The sequence below is a fragment of the Athene noctua genome, chromosome 1, assembly GCF_965140245.1.
Source record: "Athene noctua chromosome 1, bAthNoc1.hap1.1, whole genome shotgun sequence".
NCBI classification, from domain to species: Eukaryota; Metazoa; Chordata; class Aves; order Strigiformes; family Strigidae; genus Athene; species Athene noctua.
The window spans coordinates 72801397-72822340 of NC_134037.1; the positions used below are offsets into that span (position 1 = coordinate 72801397).

General features: G+C 37.6%; 1 protein-coding gene across 1 annotated transcript in view; it reads right to left on the minus strand.

Annotated features, from left to right (window-relative positions):
- ESR1 (estrogen receptor 1) overlaps positions 1-20944 on the minus strand; it is a 163476-nt gene that overhangs the window by 106458 nt on the left and 36074 nt on the right. The window contains 1 exon segment of the mRNA XM_074896545.1: positions 10168-10672. Coding sequence (XP_074752646.1) covers positions 10168-10595 — 428 coding nt within the window. The 5' untranslated portion in view covers positions 10596-10672.

A 20944-nucleotide genomic window follows, 5' to 3' on the forward strand; every position in this document is an offset into this window, starting at 1 on the left:
AGTAAGATATGGGTTGCACAGACAAAATATGAGGTGGGCAGAAAATGACTAGACTGCTAGTCTCAACAGGTTTTTATCAGCAGTTCAAATTTGGCCAGGTACTAGTAGCATTCCTGTGCAATCAATACTGAGCTGAATACTTCATAACAACAGAGATGAAGGGAGAAATTACACCCCTAGCAAGTTAATGACCAATATCAAACTGAGGGGAAGGGAGCATGCAGAGTGGTGGATATGCTGCAAAGCAAAGCTGCCAGTCAGAAGGACCTCAAGAGAAATGGCCCAACAGGAATGTCATGAAATTCAACACTGGAAAATGCAGAGCCATGCACCCGGGATGGAGTAACCCCCTGCAGAAATACAGAAGGGGCTGGAAAGCAGCTCTGCAGAGAATGACCTACGGGTGCTGGTGGAGAAGTTGAACAGGAGTCAGCAGTGTGCCCTGGCAGCAAGGAAAGCCAAACATGTCCTGGGCTGTACTAATATAAACAGAGACGGGAGGATGAGAGCAACGCTTGTTCCCCTCAGCACTTGCAAAACTGTTTCCAGTTTGGGGTTTCCAAGCTGAAGATAGTCTTTGATAAGCTGAAGCACGTCCAGCAGAGAGCCACAAAATGAGGAGACGGCTGGAACGAATGACACATGAGAAGATGCTGAGAGAACTGAATGTGTTTAATCTTCCAAAGAGAAGGCTCAGGCAGGATTTTATTGCTGTCTTCAACTATTTAATGGGAGACTTCAAAGGAGACCGAGTCAGACTCTTCATGGAGGCACACAGTGAAAGGACACGAGACATCTGACACAACTTTGGGCAAAGAATAACTATACATTAGGAAAAAGTTTTTCACAGCAACAGTGATTCAGTACTGCAACAGATTGTCCTGTGTGGATGTGGAGTCTCCATTCCTCTGTAACTACAAAACTCAACTGCATAAGGGCCTGAGCAACCTGATGAAACTTTGAAGTTAGTCCTGCTTTGAGCAGGATGTTTACAAGATAATCTCCAGAGGCCCCTTCAAATTTACATTACTCTGTGATTCTCATCTCTCAGTAACTTGCTTTAGCCCACAGTAATAATTGAGAGAAAGTCCTGTTGAAAAGACATGCAGCTATGCAATGAAGCAACCTCACACTTCTTGTCAGAGAAAGATGCCTTTGCAATCAAGGCAATATATATAATCACTGAGAGAGGATGGAGCATGCATGACACGTGAAATTTCATATAATTTAGCTATCAGATGCAAACAATTTCCCACTATGAACAGCGAGACATTTGTAGCTTAAATATAAGTAGGTTTTCTGGGGAAAATCAAAGAGAAACAACCCTGATTTGACAGCATCTCACACTACCAAATATGAGAGGTATATCTATAATACAAAGGTGACTAGGCTGTCCCATTAAAAAGTTGAGGGTTTCTGCATGAGTATAGCACGATTTTCTTTCCCTTCATGATACTTAGATACCTTTTTTGTCAACATCTTAAAAAAAAAACCTGAGACAAAAACCAAAAAAATAGCAGAACATATACAGACAATAGTAAGCAGTGACTAGACTAGAGCTGTAAAAAAAAGTGGAATTTTGCTCTGGGGTGTTTAAAAATTTCTCTACAAAATCAGATTTATTTCCACTTCATTTGGTTTTTTTACTGCTTGGATGAAGAAAAAATAGTAATAGTAACTTAAATGATCGATGTGTAAATTGCTTTAACAATGTTTGACTCCTTAAACTGCAATATGGCTGGCAGATATTCTTTCTACAAGCCTCTTTCAATTGTACTGGTTCTAATATTGCTGCCATTAAAACTTTCAGATATGTTATTTTATATGGGTTTCTATCTCATCACCTTTCTCCATGAACCTAATTAGAATGCTCTCAGATATTTAATATTCTGCTGAACCACCATTTCCAGGATTTGCATGGTTTATGTCTTACTGATACCCCTGTAGATGAAAATTAGGATTATATTTCTCATTGCATGGGAAGACAAAACTATAAATACTTTTCAACTCGTAAATTCTAAATAATCCAAACTATACAAAACTATTGCAAGGTAATAAACCTGCTATAGTGGCTTCTATGTTGGCAACATACAGATTTTTCCTTGCTTGTGTTTATCAGTTTGGCTGAAGGAGGAGTATCATTTTACTGCAGAATGGAAGCAAACAGACAAAGCTGTTCTTTGACATATTAGCTCCCCAAAGATACCGAGATTTGGCAAACACTCTCAGCCATAGTATTCTTTGCCACCACAACAGTTTCCTGGATACAAGGATTCTGTGACATGTAATTTGAAACAGGGATCTTATTGTCAAGTTTAAGTGTTAACCAGTAACCAAAGCAGGCAACACTTAACTGAATTCATTTTCTTTAGACACCGGCTGATACACGTTACTGAATAATAACTAGATACTGCTTGATCAAGATGGCTCAGCAAAACAAATGTTTTAGGAATGTTTACTAGCTTTATAAACCGAAAACATGGATGACAAGGTATTATGTGACATTTTATTTTTGCCAAAGATCAGATTTTATAGTACTTGTCTTTGGTAGTAAAATTAAATTACAATTTTTAGAGTTAGCACCTTCTAAGCTTCCATCTGTCTACAGATCAATTTGAAGAATTAAAGAAGTTTCTAAAAACTGAAATAATTTTTATGGATTTACTAATTAATATATCTTGTCTCACAAACTTGCATTGCATTTAAAGTAAAAAAAAATTAAAAAAAGAAATAGAAAGAAAACAGTACATACTATATATTAAAATTTTAACAGGGCTATATATAAGGAACACAATGGAGGCTATCTGCAAAGCATATTATGTGATTCCCAGTCTTGTGATTTAAGATTTGGGCCCTAAATTATATGCCACATATTCTGCAGCTGCTGCTTTCTGCACAGCATCTTCCTATTTTTATTTAGCATGAGCTGAGACTTTTCCTATGTTGCAGTAAATTTCCATCCCCCTTTCTTCCTAGGTGTGATGTCTCTTTTGGAGCATCCTAGAAAGTTTTCCATAGTCATGTCTTAGTAGCATAGATCAGTACTGAAGTGGCTGCAGTGATCAAAGCAGTGTTTCTGCAGGATAGCAAGTAATAAAATAAGAGGGAGGGAAGACTGGAAGTAGCAATCAAACTGGACATTTGCACTGCAAATTGATGAGACACTGAAAAAATATTCAGAGGAGAAATACTGCTTTTCCATGTAGAAAAGTGATTAAAAACAGTTTCCTTATTTGAGTATGATTATCAAGATGGGGAAATACACTGCTTACTATATAGTTTATGAATGGGAAGTGAAATGCATGGGCATTAAATGCAGCCCAGTGCTGCCTAGATGTTCACTGGTATGTCATCCTCAAAGGGAGAGGAAGGCACATTCAACAGTTACTCTGCATAGATGCTGTTGCCAAGGTCCTTGGGAGGTAGATTTTGACAGCTGGCAGCACTGCAAGACAGCAGTACATGGAAACAGAATGTGACATATTCTACACATGTTGTGTGATTCGAGGTGGACTGCATGCTTGGAACAGCCGCTGTAGTCTGACATTCCACCCACTAGACATGAAGTGGTTACATGCACAGCTGCTCATGGTTTGTCACCAACTGCTTAAGAAGTCTTCTTAGTTACTTCTGACTTTCAACCTTTACTGTTTCCATTCAGTGAGGAAAGGGAGACACCTTCATCTTTTCTTATTTATATAGTACTGGCTGTTGTGTCATTAGTTAAGACTGTCACTGCAATGATTGGAAGACCACTGCAATTGTTATGTGCTTCTATCAAATGGGATTTATGTTTAGGACAGTCATATTTAAGCGCTGTGTTTTCTGAGTACCATATTTCCTTTTTCTAGTAAAAGTTTAAAATAAAATGCTCAGGTCAATCCTGAATCCTGTATTGTTACCAATATCTTGTCAATGAAGACGATTATCCTGCACATTCATAATCTTGTATCTAACAGGTATCACTGTAGTATGTGGTAGCTTAAATCTGGCAAGCAGTATCTCACACATTCATAATCTTGCACCAGAAGAAGAAATATCTTGAGTCAGATGATGTAAGAACCCTCCCAGCAACTGGCATCTGAGCTTGGCAGAAAAGCAGAAATGCCTTGCCTTGCCTAGTGTCACATTGATCACGGTTCCTAATGAGCTGTGGTAAATTATGACCCTTTGCAGCTCACTGCAAAGGCCACTGGAAGTACATAGGGATAGTGTACAACCCCATATGTGACTTCTCTCTGTACAGCAAATTTTACAAACAGCCCCTGTAATGAATGCAATGAAAGCAGCACTTTAAATGAGAACGTTGAAGGACAGCATCTCCTCTCTAATCGCAGTTCCGATGCCTGAATAGATAACAGAAAACTCCCTGCAGACAGACCAGGGAGCTCATGTTTAGTTTCAGTGCTTTACTGTCAACAGAATCATATTACCAAAATTACTAAAATCTTCATTTGTTAGAAGAAGTGGAAGCACTTCAGTTGCAGGACTCTGTGTTTGTTTGGAACTATGCCTTAGCTATGGTTGGCCTTTCTTGTTGGTTTAATAAAAAATGCTGGCATTTGATGTTCGCTTTGCAATTGCTGAAGGAACTGGTGCCAGCAACTAATGCTTTCCCTATCAGAGCAGATATGGCCAGCAGTGTTTGCTATTTCAATAGCCTCAGAACAAGACTGATCAAGGCCAATGACACAGAGTCAATTCCCCATTTTCCTTTCAAGAGACATATTGCAGTGTCTATCTGAATGGAGGAAATTACAGACGGTGACCACTTTGACTCTTTAGAAACAGAAGATGTACAGGTGGTATTAATCTCACGTAACTTTGGACATCACTGGGCATCCATCTTCATCTAGTAGTGATCTGTGCCATAACGAGTCACCTTAACCATCTTAGCCAGAAAGAGAAACTTGTACTTTTAGACCCTAATGCACCTGGCCTATTTTAATCAAGTTCCTTAGAAAGAAACAATGTGTGTTTGCAGTGCCTCTTTCTCTCTGTGTCTCCACAGATTAAGAAGGGAATCCATGTGAAGGTTTGATGCTGCTGTCCATGCCACATGACATTTGAGGACTTTTAGGTGATGACTCTCACTGACACTCACCTCCAACTCCAAAAAGGTATAGCTACATAGTATGTCCTGTGTCATATATGCTAGACCCATCTGACTTTACAGCCTCTCAAATGGCACCACATGCCTGAGGAGTGGAAAACTGAATAAAGACCCAGGTGTCTACATTTAATCAGATGAACCCCAGCCACACAAGCTGCCTCAACAACCATATTTTTAGCCACAAGTTTTAAATCCACATGGAAAGCACTTGCACTTCATGGGTCTGTGGTTTATGCAGAAGTTATATCTGATAAAGAAGTGAAGAAAGTTTTTTTCAATAAGAAGAAAATTTTGAAAAGGAATCTCTGAGAGGAGGCGAGATCTTCCTGCCTTGGCAGAAAGGAGGATAATGAGGAAGCGTAACAGCTCCTTTAGCACTTTACACTGCTGCCTGGCCTTATTCAGGGCACAAGGAGGCACAGAACACATATGCCCCTCAACAATATGGGTTGGTGACTTTATGGTGAAAACACACTTGCAGCAGGATCCACATCAGCACATCCTCTAAGAGCTGCAGAAACAGCAAAGTTGGTTTGTACAAGTCCCTCATAATTATAATGAGTACCTCAGAACATTTAACAGGTTTATCTTTACAACATTTCCATGAGATAGGATAACTCCATGTCTTTCTGTGTCTTTCATTACAGTCATCCATTGCTGCAAAATTGTCAGAGATATAAGTACAAGCTCTAAAAATAAGAACACTCCAAGTGGTCAAGAAACTGCCTGAACACTCAAACTGTTCAAGAGAGAACCTTAGAACAGATTGATGCTTTAGAGAAAAATAAACCAAAAAAAAAAACCCAAAACACTACATTACATAGTACTCCTTCATGTTATGGAATCCCTCATACTACATTAAAAAAAAAAAAAAAAATCTTTGAATTTTGCATTCATTGTAACACTCTTAATTTTAAAATCTGGAAAAATCCTTTGTTTAGAACTCAACATGAACAGCTATAAAGATTAATAAAGAATCAGACAAGGTAAATAATACATATTAGGTTAAGTAACTGGTTTTTGGACTGATTGATTTATGAATTACAGCACAAGGATCAATAAACATTTGTAATCTTTCTCAACTTCAGCAAGCATTAAAAATTAAAGCTGTGATCATATTGATTGGAACAGCAGCTTTAAAATGATTCAGAGACAATTTCAGTATTATAATTGGGACTAAAGCTAAATAAATACTTCATTATATTTATTTAATCCTAGAACCTGAGGTACTAGGAGATACTTACAAACTAGCCACTGAAAGTGAGAGAGCAATGAATGATTTTTCATCTGGTATTTCTGTTTGTACACTGATTTCCCCTGCCTCTCTCACTCACTACAGACTGACAGACAACTCCCTCATCAGGTAGCTGGTAGGTGCAGTCCATTTTTACATGGGTTTTGGCCAAATTTGGAAGCAGCACCAAACACAGGCTACAGAAAGCCTGAAATGCAGACACGATTTTACCTCAGAACTGAGGAGTGCAAACTCAATGGAATGACACAGGACCACACACTGGCAGAACAAAAAGGATTCATCTTTGCTGTTGCTTGCAGGAATTTACTGAGGTAAATTAGCTACGGAAAAGCTTATTGGTTTTTACCTGAATGAACAAAAACCTGCTGAATAGCACAAGGAAATAACTAGAAATGACCAGAACTCAAATTTAATAGTTAAGAACAAAAGAAATCTTTCAATTAGTTTACTGTAATATCCATGAGTACAAGTTTTCCTGTAATAATAATCAACTACCACTCAGCATTTAATATAAAAAACTACTATAAAAATGACCGAGAAAATAAAATACAAGTAAGATTTGAAGAGAATTAAAAACATAACTAGCACTACGTCTTCTCCCTTTTACTGGAAGATACAGACATTGTAAGATAAGGGAAAGGTATTTTAGTTTGGCTCCCTATAAAAACAGCCACAAGGTCAGACATAAAAGGGGTCAAGTTAAAGACAGCACAATTTTAATTAATTAAGCCCCTTTTTTTTTTTTTCCTAAAATTCTGATGCCCCACATTTTAGAGATTTCAATAAGGAGGAGATTGGTATTTTTTTTGGTATTCTTTATAAAATCATTGTTTTCTTTATGTATCATTATGTTCTTCAGCTAGATATAGAAGCCTGTAATTTTCTTGCAATAAGAGACAAAGGACAAAGCCTTTTGGAAAAGGAAAGGCTATTTCAAAGAAATAAAATATACCTTCAGAATTTATACACATGTAGCTACACATGTGTCTATAGTCAGCGTGATTTTGAATACTTATTAACAACATAAATAGACATTAAAAGTTTTCCTTATCCCATACAGTGTTTTGAGTTGACTATTTTTAACATTTTATCCAAGTATTAACAGAATATAACTTCAGATCCAACCTACAACTCTTATTTATTGCCCTAGCCACTTGTATTACTGAATGCAGTATTTTCATCTCAAATCCAGAGTGTAATAGCATGATGCCATGTAAATATTTCTGTTTTACAAACCAAACAGCAAAATTCTATTACATAGAAAGGTAAATGAGAATTGCAGAGGAGTCTTTCTAGGGTTTAGGTTACATTACTTGTTACAGAAGCGGGCAGCCATACCATAAACTGATCATGATCCATTTAAAATTTTGTTAGGGCTTTTGGTTTGAGAATTTTTGCCTTTACCACTCCTACTGGTAGATTGTTCCAGAAACTCACCATTTTGGTGGTTAAACATCTTCCAGTCTCCAACATCAATTTATTCATTGCCAGATTACACTGCCCCATAACTGTCTCCCATAACCCAACTGAAACCAGTGAGATTAGTCAAATGAATAAATTGGAAATTCATGCATTACAATATTTTTTAAAGATCTTGTTCTTAAATCCCAAGATCAGATATTTAAATATTTCCCATACACTGAACACCTATGCAAATGATTTTTAACAGACTATTGGTGCCAAAACACAAGAACAAAGACCTAATATTTTAGGTTGTGAGTGTAATAACTTTCTAAATAGAATCTTGCAAAAATTAAAAGGAAAAAAAGCAAAGCTTTTATCAATTGAATCCCAACAATACTATGCCTGTTAACAAAAGATAATCATAGCAAGTCCTTTGATACACGTTTCTTATTACCACATAAGACATGCTTTACAGAATTATAGCTGGCAGGGGCCATTAAATCATTTGCATAACACTGTGTGCAGATAAACCACCTGCATATCAAGATCATAAATTCACCTAATTACTGCTGCATTAAGCCTCATCAATTGCATATGGCTAAAACACATCTTCAAGGGAGATACCCATCCTTGATCAGAAGTGTCAGGAAATGGGGAATCCAGCACTAGCTTTACATGTTTGCACCAGTAGTTAAACTAAAAAAGTACATTAATTTTATTTTGAAGTGTCTGATGTCAATTCACTGTTTAAAAATAAAAGGACATTATTTCCATAGTTCAGCTTCTGTTTCCAGGTGATTCTTGGGCTTGTTTCCTCCTGAAGTAAAATACCCCAACCATAGGATATTTTCTGCTTGTGTATTTCAATTTCACAAACTCACTACACCACTGTTTACATATCTAAGGTCACTTCCCCACTTTTCACCATAGTTTTGCACTGGACGTTCATGTAAAAAACCCCTTTAATCTAGCGCAAAGTGCAGTTTCCCCCTCAAGTCACTGGTAATCATTCAAAATCTTCATGCTCTGACATGTATTCACTCTTCCTAGAAGTACTGTATTCAGTTGCACTAAAATGCATTTTGTTTGAACCAATTCAGTTAACAGATCATTGTACTGGACAGTCTGACATAACCGTTATCTATCATTTCACCAGTCTTTATTGCATCTGCTCCCCAAAATTGATTAATCATTTTCAAAAAGTGCAATCATGATCTGGTTTTTTTGAACAGATTCTTAGTCAGGCTGTCTTTACACTGTCTTTAAGAACATATGTTGCTGTTCACAGTAACATGTTATATTGTGCAAATAAGTCTGGCAGTCTGGCCCTCAACAGGGAAAAAGAACTTGCTTTTATTTTTTCAGAGTCGTACCATTTCTAGCAAACTCACCTGTATCTCTCAAATAAACAGCTGAGTTTAGGAAAAAAAGATTACATCTAACTTACCTTTGATTCACTTCATGAAGCCCAGTATAACAAGCTGATGCAAAACTATGCTATTAACACTGTGCAGACATTAACAGTGTGGGTATTGGTGTGTATAACTATATTTTCTTGTAAGCTACGGTTCTATCAATTTCTGCCACTTCAAAAATTACATAAATGTTTTCACAACTGACAATAAATATTTAAACCGAGGATTTAATATTCCCCCCCTTCAACGACACTTTTATCTTTCTATTCCAGACCAAAAAAACCCACAACTTCTATTGAGGGACAAAAATACAAAAACCCCCAAGATCTTCTATTTTTGAAACGCAGAATGCTAGATTTTTGGTGAATACATATCGCCCTCCAATGAAAAATGAAGTTTAATTTGTATGCAGCTCTTAGGATAGCTCATGAAGATACTGACTGAAATGCTGTCACTGAGTCAACTCTTAACAGTTTGATTAGGAAGGATATTGTGCTTCTGAACCACTTCCTATATTCTCTCCTCATACTGTAAAGGAAACCAGAGGAGAAAAATACTCTTACTACCACCTAATAGCTGAACAAACAACCACTCACACCCAGAAATATGTGATGGTGGAAGTCTTTTTCGTATACTTCAGACAGTAATACTAGTATATTAGAACAGGAAGTTTGTTTGCCATTCTTTAATCAAATAGGATTTCATCATTTTCCAGGAAATAAGGAGTTATACTCATTATCCAATTTGTTTCTCATTTATGTACAGTTTTCAAAATTTACAGCTTACAGTCAGAGTGAGCTGTGAATTACAGTTCTGTTTTATTCTACGGTATTTTTTATGGTCTAGGTTTCGTGGAAGATTCAGTTAAATCACACGGTCCTTTACACAGAAAGAAAATATTAGTGCATACAGATTTCCACATTTTAATTTTCTGAATTCATCTGCTTAAAGAAGAAAGAAAAATTCTCTGTAGCATTTACCTGTAGAAGGCTGGAGGAGCAGCTTCCCTCATCCCAAAGCTGCCCTGTTCGTTTTCAAGGTAATAGGGTACCTGCTGGCTGTGATGATGGATGAAGGGTGAGAGCTGGGGCGCCGTTTGTAAGAACACCACTGGACTTGGTGGGACATTGTTCAGTGAGTGAAATCCTGCCAGACTGCTGGACCCAAAAGATTCAGACGTAGGGGCATAACTGAGAGTAGTAGAGCTGTACACTGGAGCCGTAGTACCAAAATCGTAAGTGGCTCCTTCTGGGTAGTTAAAAACTCCTGTCTTGTTGCTCTCCACGTACATGTCGCTGAGCGATCTTTCCAGGGGAATCTTCAGCTGAGGTCTGCTCAGTGTCTCCAGTTCGGTGCCTTGAATCTGGTGCAGCAGGGTAACTCCAGAGGTTTTGGTGTGAAGGGTCATGGTCAGCACTAATGGCAGTGAGAAAGGAACATATCTGCTTTTACTGTCAACAGCAAGATCGGCAGCTGGCAGTCCACCTAAAAAAAATACCAGAAGCTATTCTGAGGCTCAGCAGAAATCACAATAAAGCAGCACTACACAGGTATTCTTCTAATCTCAGCAAGGAGGAGGGTACAAACAACAGCAGAGTGAGCACTGAAAACGCACATTCTCTCTCTCCCTCCCTCCCTCTCTCTAACTTTTAGGAACTCCTCATCTGTACTAATATGCATTACAAGGTGCTGGCCATGAGCCAGGAACTCTTGCCTTGTGCCGACGTTGGTTTATACATCTTTTCAGAAACAATTACTTTTGGAGTTATAGCAAATAATTGTTCCTCTAAATGTTACTTCATTCTTACTAGTTGTTAAATTTTTCACTTCAGGGTAGCCAGCGCTCTGCAGTAACTAACGGGAAAGAACACTTAATCCAGCCAGGAAGAGTAGTCCAGTGGTCAGGCAGATTACTGCCTTTTATTTCCTCAGCAGGCTCCAATCTATCTGTGCTTATCTCTCCTCCTGTTTGATTCATTTTCATGTTTGCTAGAAATATGTAATGTGTACATTGTAATGACCCTGGGTAGGACTATGCTGTAACTCAGACAGGGCAAAGCAGAATGTGTGTGTGCAAGTGTGCATGTGTGTGTGTGCATGTGTATTGAGCCTCGGTCAATAAAACTAGCTAACAAAAATAAAGGGCATATGATATCTATGTAGAATAAAAGATTTCTTTATTTGCTATTTCTTTATTATTACTTTCATCAGTAATAACAACTTAAAGTCACTACAGTGTAATAGTAGCATTAAAAAGTAAGGAAAAGCTTTAGATTAGCCTAGAAATTTCTCTCTGCTTCTTTTTAGGCTATAAAATGGTGAAACAAATCATCCCTCAGACCTTGCTACAGGAAGATCCTAAAAGTTAGGAAAAAATTATTTGATGGCATGAGACATGAATTGAATACAGGAAATTCTTTTTCCTAATCCTGTGAACAAAAGGTCAGCAAACTTGAATTCTGAAATCAGACTAGAAAATCAAGTAATCTAAAATAATCAAATGGGAACGGCTTTAAAATAAACTAAAATGCCTCTCAAAGTTATATTTAGAAAAAAAAAAAAAAAAAGGAAGCTAGAGAACATAATGAAAAGGTGTGGCATGCATGTTTCATCTTGCAATCTCATTCCATATAATTCTAACTTTGCACAAACCAGTTCTCCTGAACCAGCTAAATGAAAACCCCGAGAAACTGTTTCAAGCTCTCTAGCTTTACTGATGTGGTCTGTGGTTCAGTCAGTGAAATAGGTTAATGCCAACCCTAAACGCATTAATATATGGGCTCCAGTTACTATGCTCTGAATACTAGCGAAGTCTATGCTATAAACAACTCCACAGTTACTCAACACAACCTTCAAAAAACCCAAGAAACCGAAAAACTCAATATGCAGGTCACTAATAGCTTCAAGAAAAGTTTACTAAAAACGGTCTTATTTTAGTAATAATACTATATCTTCAGAACTTCTATTAAAATAGCCAAAATTATTTATATTTGCAAACCTATTCTGAAGCAATTTGTACCTCTGCAGGCACACAGCTAAGACAGCAGCACACACATAAATATGTACTTGATAGATTTCCTCACCCACCCAGCCACCCTACCTACCCTGTTCAAATTTCAGATCGTAGACTTTGATCAAATAGATAAGCTTGTTTAAATAACACTGGACTAAACATGTTCCCAGTTAAAAAAATAATAATCAGATGATCATACCCAGCAGTTCAGAAAGTCTTCGAAGAGTTATTCTGAAAATATGCCAGACAGTGTGAGAGAAAAAAAGAGAGTGTGCATGTTTGCATAGAGTGGGTGAACATGCATCTGCAGACTCACAAACCAGCAGGCAAGCATAGCTCTCAGCAGCCAGTCTGCTGGGCTACACAGACTGAAATGAATGGCAGTTACGAGTTTAAGGTCAGTCACTCATAGTTCTCGTTTCATGCCTCGCTAATACATAGAGAAAGCATTATCTCATATTAAACCGCATAATAATCTGAGAATTAATGTGAATCTGCCTGCCATAAGAAGTACCCACTTCTACAGTGTGCTGCAAAATGGATTTTAAATTTTTATTTAAAGCATTATCCGACACGTATGCTATGTTAGAATTACTATATTGACATGCAGTAAAATGCTCCAGCGTAATAGCTATGCAGAAGATCCAAGATATAAGTGTGCACACAGAGAGTAGTCTTCTGAATGCATCCTGTGTGCCTTACATGTAGTTTTTAAAAACCTGATTAATCATTTTGGGAGGGTTCTGTGTTTTCAGGGAGACAAATATTTAAAATTTCTATCATATGCAAACAGTATCAAAACACACTGTAGGGTTAAGTAAAAGCGCCATCACTTCTGCTCCATACCATTTCAGCTAAGGACCCTATGAGCAGCTTTCCACAAGCCAGTGTGGAAAGTTGCAGTCCTGCCCCCATAAAAGGGCTCAGCAACAGACAGCTGCAGTATCCCTGCAGCACACAGCCTGGTACAGATCTCAGAAGAAAAAATGTGAGTGTCACCAACAAGATCTTAGGGGCTAGCTGGGAATCCCTGTGACAGCATCCAGTAATGTTTGGCTTACTTTTTCTGTGGGAGAAGATCAAGAGAGGAAGAAAGGTCAAGGGTGTGGCAGAGGGCTAGTCAAACCAAATCCCATGAAGAAGTTGAACTTTTGATTCTGCATACTGTATGTGGGATTTTTAGATATAAAAAAAACTATGAAATGCAACAGATTATCAGAGGAGGGTATTTTTCTCTTGCTCCAACTTAACACATGCTGTTAATTCACTCTGCTTTAGAGATGGCACTAGATACATCTGCTTGTGGGCTCACCCCCCAGAAAAATGAGACACACATTTCTAAAACCTCGTATTTGTGCTTAAAGGCCAGGACTTACTCTAGCACCCAGTTTAATCACTCTGATCTATTAGATATCAGGTTTTACATATTATGAGCACAATATGGAAATGTGCACAGGATATAGCAATAACATTTGGTACTTTTTACGAGTGGACATGAAGTCTATGCAAAAATTGGGTTCCGCTAAAACCTGCTTCATGTATGCCTTTAAAAATAGGCAGATCTCATACAGAAGGTCTTGCCTCATTCACTGTGCATTTTTTTTTTTAAAAAAATCACATGTTGTAATAACAGAGAGTAAATAAAAACATGAATTGGCTGCAGCATCTTCGTTTCCAGTGCTAGACAGAAGTGCTCAAAAAATACTTAGTCAATGGGAAATCTACCTTTTCAGATTTGGTTATTTCTCCCCTAATGTGTATTCAACTACAACCACAAGCTGTCCTATGTATTTCTCTCAGCTTAATTAAGGCCTAATATTGTTCTGGAGTTACCAAGCACATACTACAGGAGAAAGTCATCTATCCCAGTCTTCCTCAGACATCCATGAAAAAATAGAGGGAAACCAATTCTACAAAATCTGAAGATTTGGTAAATATATATCAGGTATAGATTGTTTTTTTGCTGAAGTTTGGGAATATACAAATAAAATCAATGCTGGCTTTGATCCATCCAGATTTATGAATGCATGCGTATGTTAAAACAGGAAAGAAACAGGAAGGAAAAAGAGAACAACAAATGATGAATACTGAAGAAACAGGAGGGGACAGCCCACTGTGACTGAAAAGCACTACAGACATGGGCAAGGAAGGTCAAAGCAGAAATTGCTTCTTCAGACACAGTGATTTTTAGTGAGATTGAGTCAAGAGATTAGTTTCTGAAACACAGAAGATTTGGACACTATCCTTGTCATGGAAATGAGAAATTAATTGATTAAATGAATGGAAGTGACTGATTAAATCCTGCATTCCTCCTTATAAAATGTCAACCTTTATATTTTCCTTTTCTAGATATGCCAGAGTTCCAGTGCTGAACTCATATTTTCCAGATTAAGGAATTTACTCTGAACTACACTAATAAAATACCAAAGTAGTAACAGTAAAAGTAAATCACATTTCTGTGACTCTGTGATTAAATTAGCATCCTTTACAGCTGAAGAATATTTTAATATGTTTCTAAAAGCAAATTCTGCTCATTTTGATCCATGATGAACAGTTTGGTTCTAGTTTTTTTTTTCTTTTTTTTTGTTGACAAATGACTAGAGTGATCAGATTAAGCTAGCAGTTTGGCTCAAATGGACAAACAGGAGGGTGTTGAATCAAATTCAGGATTCTTACCATAACAGACAACATGAACATATTTTCACTTCAAAACTAGAACATATCTTAAAAAAAAAAAAAAGTTAGAGAAGTAGCCTCCTTCCACTGACTGCAAATAATATGGCACCAGCAAAATGGACTCAGAAACAGAAAAAGGGAAAGGATAGATAACAAATACTACAGAAACTATTACTCTAATTTATATAAACAACCAAAAGAGGGTTTGGGAATTGCCAGTGACATCAGCAATTTTCTAAAAGTCCTGAAAGCCAGTCAGGGAGTCATAATAGAATAAATTCAGTTGGGGGGGGGGGGGGGGATAAAAAAAAAAAAAAAAGGAGGAAGAAACAGCCTGAACAGATTCTTGATTCTGAACAAGATAAAACAGCAGCTTGAGGGAAAAGGATATGATATTAAAGACACTACACCAAGACTATTCAAAACATAGGAATTTTTACAGATAGCAAAACTCTTAATCCTATAATGGGCTTTCTTCAGCACTAGTTTTAGTAAGTATTTCAACAAAAAATGGTAAACTCGGAACTTAGAACATATACTATAAATTTTCCATAAACCTGCTGACAGTGAGAGACCATAAACTTCGTCGCTTTGGTTCCACAGCTATAAAGATAGAAGGTTTTTTTTAGCTGCTGCAATTAAAGAAGAATCTATTGCACATAGCAGGAGGAACATTATGTTTTTCCAAGATTCCACTGTAACATTACAGAGAAATTATGTTGTGTTTAGTCCAGTGAGGAAACTCCTCAAGATAGACAGCTGGAGAACAGCACCATCTACCCCACTGCTTTATAGAACTTCTCTGGAAAAAAAAAAAAAAAAAGCCCTTGATACCACTAGGCAAAGCAAGAGGTATGCTTAAAAATTCCTTAGGCTCTTAGCAGAGATAAGTACTTCACCCTGTTACTGAGAGGTTTTAACATTTGAAGTTTTATAAATTGATACAAAGATGTATACCTCTTTTTTTCCTCCTCTACCCCAAATAACTTACCAAAACCAGCCATGGCATCAAAAGGCTGGATAAATGATTTTTAATTTGAAATTTATGTTTTAGGTTATTTTACTGTTAAAAGGGGAACTTATGCTATCAAATGTAAGTAGAGAATTTGAGAACATTTACTCAAAATAGTTCTTATTCCAAACAGGGAACTGTGCAATACAATTATTCCACACATATGTTTATTAATTTACATTTAAATATACCTTCTGTTTTACCTCTACTTTGTATGGAAAGATCTATTACATACTTTGAAATTATCTGTGTAATCATGAGAAAAATTAGGCTGGGATGTCAGCATAGATTTTTGGTAAAGTATTCTGATGCTTTAAATTTTAAGACTGTTTACAGCTATTTGTGACTATCAGATTTTAGCCATTTAGGTGGAAATTTTACATGTCAGTGATGAGCTCAGAGACAATAATTTGGAAGTATCTGAGCCAACTGGAAAGAATTTTTTTTGCTTTTCCCTCCTTAAAGACGTCTAGAAACCCTTTTTTGAAACAAGAAACACTTTTTGCTGTAGCAAATGAGGGGTTTGGAGCAGGAACTTTGAATCTGGCAGGGAGCTGAAACTGTGTGTCACAAAACTGCCTTTTGCTATTCCTCTGAAACACCATCCACATTTGGCCGATTTTTAAATGCTTGAAAATCACAAGTTTTTAAGAATTAAGATTTCTAAAAGCTCTCTCCTGACTGAGCCTGATCTCTCCTCACTCAGATCCTAGTCCTGAGTAGATGGGGCACAAAACTTCCCAAAAGAGTGGATGACATGCTACCATCCAGACTAGTATAGATACAGAAAGTTTTCCACTTTCATTACTCTTCTCAGGCAGATTAAGAGCCTGGTCTTAGATTCAGATTACTGTGTCAGTTATAATATTTTAGTATCCAGATGTACAGACGGAATTTTTTGACACCAAAATGGGGCACCATCTGCCTTTTCTATTTGCCATTAGAAACCAACATGTAGAAATGCACCCTTTCCTAAAGAGAAGACGACATGCTGTAATATAACTAGCTTGTGCATTTCTTCAGTTTTTTGTACCTAAGAAAGATGAGAGAAGATAAGACTAAATAATTGTGCCCAACTCATACAGAATAAATTACTTACTACATACATAAAATGGGCCAAAATACCTGAGTACTCTGGACAAACTCAAGAGATATTAGCAAACACTGATTTTCGAAGAGTTAGCAGATGTTTTCACAGAGGCATAAAAACAGAAGAAAAGAAGACATTTCTCTCTATTCCTACACAAAATGTTAACTACTTGTGAACAAAGATGTTCCTTGGTAGAAAAGCAATACTACGATTTAACATTAAGCAACATTCCCTGCTTACTCACAAACACAAGATCTTAACAGACCGTGTCTCAGGGATCTAGCTTCATCTAAACCCAAGAATGAGCTCTGAAATGCAAAACTGGAGCTTAGAATCCCATGTTCATATTCATTTGATCTGCTAGTATCAAAGACAAATTGAATGGAGTGACTGATCACCATGAGTTACTGTTCCGAAAACAGCCTAGCAGGAAAACTGAAAATCTTCAGAAGACAGCTTTGTATCTATTGAGATTAGCTTAAGGGTAAAGCATCTTCAAAATTATCACATATTACCATGTTTGCGCTTCCAAAACCAGTCGGAAATGAAACATGTACCTAACCCCATCTATGTGGAGATATTAAGAAAACTGACTGGTTTTGTTTATGAGATTTGAGGCATGAAAGCCAAACACAAAATTTCAGTGCACAGCCAGGTAACACAATTGTTGTACAACTTATTTCTAGTTGCCAGAGGACAGCATGAGGAAACTAGTGCTGAAAATCTCCTTAAATCAAGGACCAGGCTATCTTGTAGGAGAGATGTAGCAATGTTGTGGGTAGAGGGAGAGATTTATTTCTAAATGAACTCTTAGGAAACCCCTAAAAAAGGTTGCTTATAAAATCAAGCATACTTCCCCAACCTGACAGCATAAATTTTGCACAAGTACTGACCCTTGAGGCGTGGGTTAAGCACGCGTCTTAACTAGAAGACAGCACGAAGAAGCCTCTCAGATACCATTATAGATTTGTAACCGATACACCTGTATTCCACATTTGTAAATTCTTTGTTTAGTTTAATCTTGAAGTACCTTAGGGTGATTTCAAACTACCTGGCACACATCCCAGTACGACATCCCTACAGAAGACTGAATTTGTAAATTGATGAAGCACCATTAGTATAACACATAGAATAACACAGTTCTTCAGATCACCTAAAAGATAAGTTGTACCTCTGTTGAACTACACAGCCCAATTTGAATATTAGTAATTCAGGAATCTATGTGGAAAAAACATCCTTCAGGTATTAGGATTATCAAAAAAACCATCTTTTTGACATGGAAGAATGGCAGACCATCTGGGACACATATAAATATTTTTCTTCTCCCTGACTTTGCCCCCACCCCTTCCCCCAGGGTATTCCACTGTTTCATCAGGTTTGCTTAGCGATGTCAGCTCCATTTGCTAACCAGTCATATTTCATAATTAATTGGCCTCACAGAATTATTTCTCAAGGCTCATTTTCCTGCAGAATGCTTGACTGTGTACTGAGCAAAAGGGCCTCTCAGACCTCAGGTTTAAATATGTGCATGCAAGTGCTCTTGTGCATGTACATCCATGGGCATGAAAAATATTCATGATGTTCTCCTCAGATAAACTGTCTCAGCTCTCTCCTCTCAAATACTGCACTAAGACGACTACTTTTTTCATATCTCTTGATGTAGTTTCAAGTTACACTGCAACTGATAACTAAAGCAGGTCCACCTCTATTTTTTCAAAGGACATATTTGCTAACAGCTGAAGAACTAAAGAGAAACACAAGTGCCTGGCCATTTTATAATCTCCACACCTAAAGAGAAGGCCTCAAATTAGACCTATCAATGTGAGACTTCCTGTTATCCTTACTCCCTTTTGGGTCTCCCAGTACAAGAAGTAAGACCAGAGGCCCCAAGCTGGTCAGGATATACTTCCCAAGTAGGACAGCCTACTTAGATAGGAAAAAAGACTCAGGGAGACCTTACTGCTATCTACAACCATCTGATCAGAGAATACAGAAAATAGAGAGCCAGACTCTTCTTGGAGGTGCATAGCAACAGTCCATGAGGCAACAGGACACAAGTTGGACTATAGGAAATTCCAATTAGATGTTAAGTACAAATGTTTAACATGAGAACAGTCAAACACTGGAACAGGCTGTCCAGAGATGCTGGGAACTGCCTGTCCTTTGAGGATGAGACTCAACTTTGAGTTCAAGACTCAGGTGAACAAACTGATCTAAATGATCTACATGAACAACTTGATCTAAAAATACCTTATTTCAGCAGGGGTTTGGACTGTATGACAATTTGACATCCCTTCCAATTTATTCTATGATTCTATGCATCTAATACACAGATCCGCAACAAAATACTCAGAAGACATTAATTACTTTGATGATGGTCTATTTCCCCATTCTTCACAGTTGCCTGTTTTCAAGGTTCTGTTTTATGGTTTCAACCCTTCTGGTGCTCTTTCATCAAGACATCTGCCTTTTTTAATTGGTCTTCTATTTTCCCTAAATGAGATAGAAATTAAGGAAGCTCCATGGGCAAATTCAACCTTTCCTTCAATTCATCTACTCACTGGCCCAATCAATGTATTAAGAGTCTCAGTTCTCTATCATAATCTGAGTTAGGAAGGAAAAAAAAAAATACCCATTGGCCTCACTGTACCTTCTTAGCATTTCTGTAAACTGCTCCAGTCCTTATCCAAAATATCTTTGTTGCCCATTGCCCCAGTAATGGACCTACATGTTCTCAGTAGTCAATGGCACCCATATGTTTGAACGCCCACCAAGACTGAAGTGATAAGTAGTCAGCCATCTTTTGTGGCTCCACAAAAAAAAAAAAAACAAAAAAAAAAAAACCAAAAAAACCCAGCTGCCTCTTTTGATGGAGATGTCTGCCCTCCTCTGTCTAGTTCACTCTAACTGTTCTTCCATACATACACATGATGCAGGGACATATACAGTAAAGTGACCAGTGTCCAAGTGTTACAAGGTAGAGCCTCACTCCAAACCAGAAGACAGTGTAGAATCAATCTTATGGCATGACCTAGTTTCTTCACTCTATTTCTCTCCAGTAATGGTATTCAAATATACTACATCTGGTTTTAATACCTCCACATTCACATTTCCTTCCCTGAAGATGATCCTCCAATTGAAAGGTCCTTCTGGTGAGGCTAATTCTATAACCTCGAGAAGTTATACTCACTGTGATCATGAGGCCAAGATAACTCTTCACCCAAATGGCTTGGAAAAGTCATGGTGCTTCAGCATCCCATTCTTGTCTACCAGCTACTGGTAGCGCAAATCCCTCATTTTCTAGGTATCCTCAGAGAATTAGATTTGCCTTAGTTATTTCACTAATTACCATCAATCAATCTTCTCTGCTATTACAAGCATGCCTACATGTACCTGTGAATCAACTGCAGCCAGCACATCAAGTCCTCTTGTGTACCTTAGCTACTCTCTATCCAATTAGAGATTATCACAGAGCCACTGGACTGCTGCAGTGGCACACAAGGAAGGTGTGTCAATTTACCTCTGGGCCTATTCTCACAAACCTCAAGTCCAAAAGGAAAAGTCCACAAGGGGTATCAGTTGTTGAACTAATCAGTGTTCTACGCATTCTCCTGTATTCTCACTTCGATGTAAAGAACTGGCTTGTTATTGCCCCCACCAGCTCAGCAACAACTACAGCCACATCTGGGTGGCTCATTGCTGCCATTAGTCATTCATCTGGCACATACTGTAGAAAAGCATGGTCAGACAGCAAATGTTCGTTATAAATTATAATGTCCAGCAGGGAAGGTACTGGCTGCAGTCATCCTGTGCAGACCCCAATTGAAACAGCAAATTTCTGAATATTCTAGATAGAAAAAGCATGGTAGATGTTGTAGGGAAAGATGTGAGTGAACAATCCATCAGGCCTTTGTAACTGGGAGATGTATCTTCTGTTCTGGTGTACTTTTTAAAATTCTCAGTCAC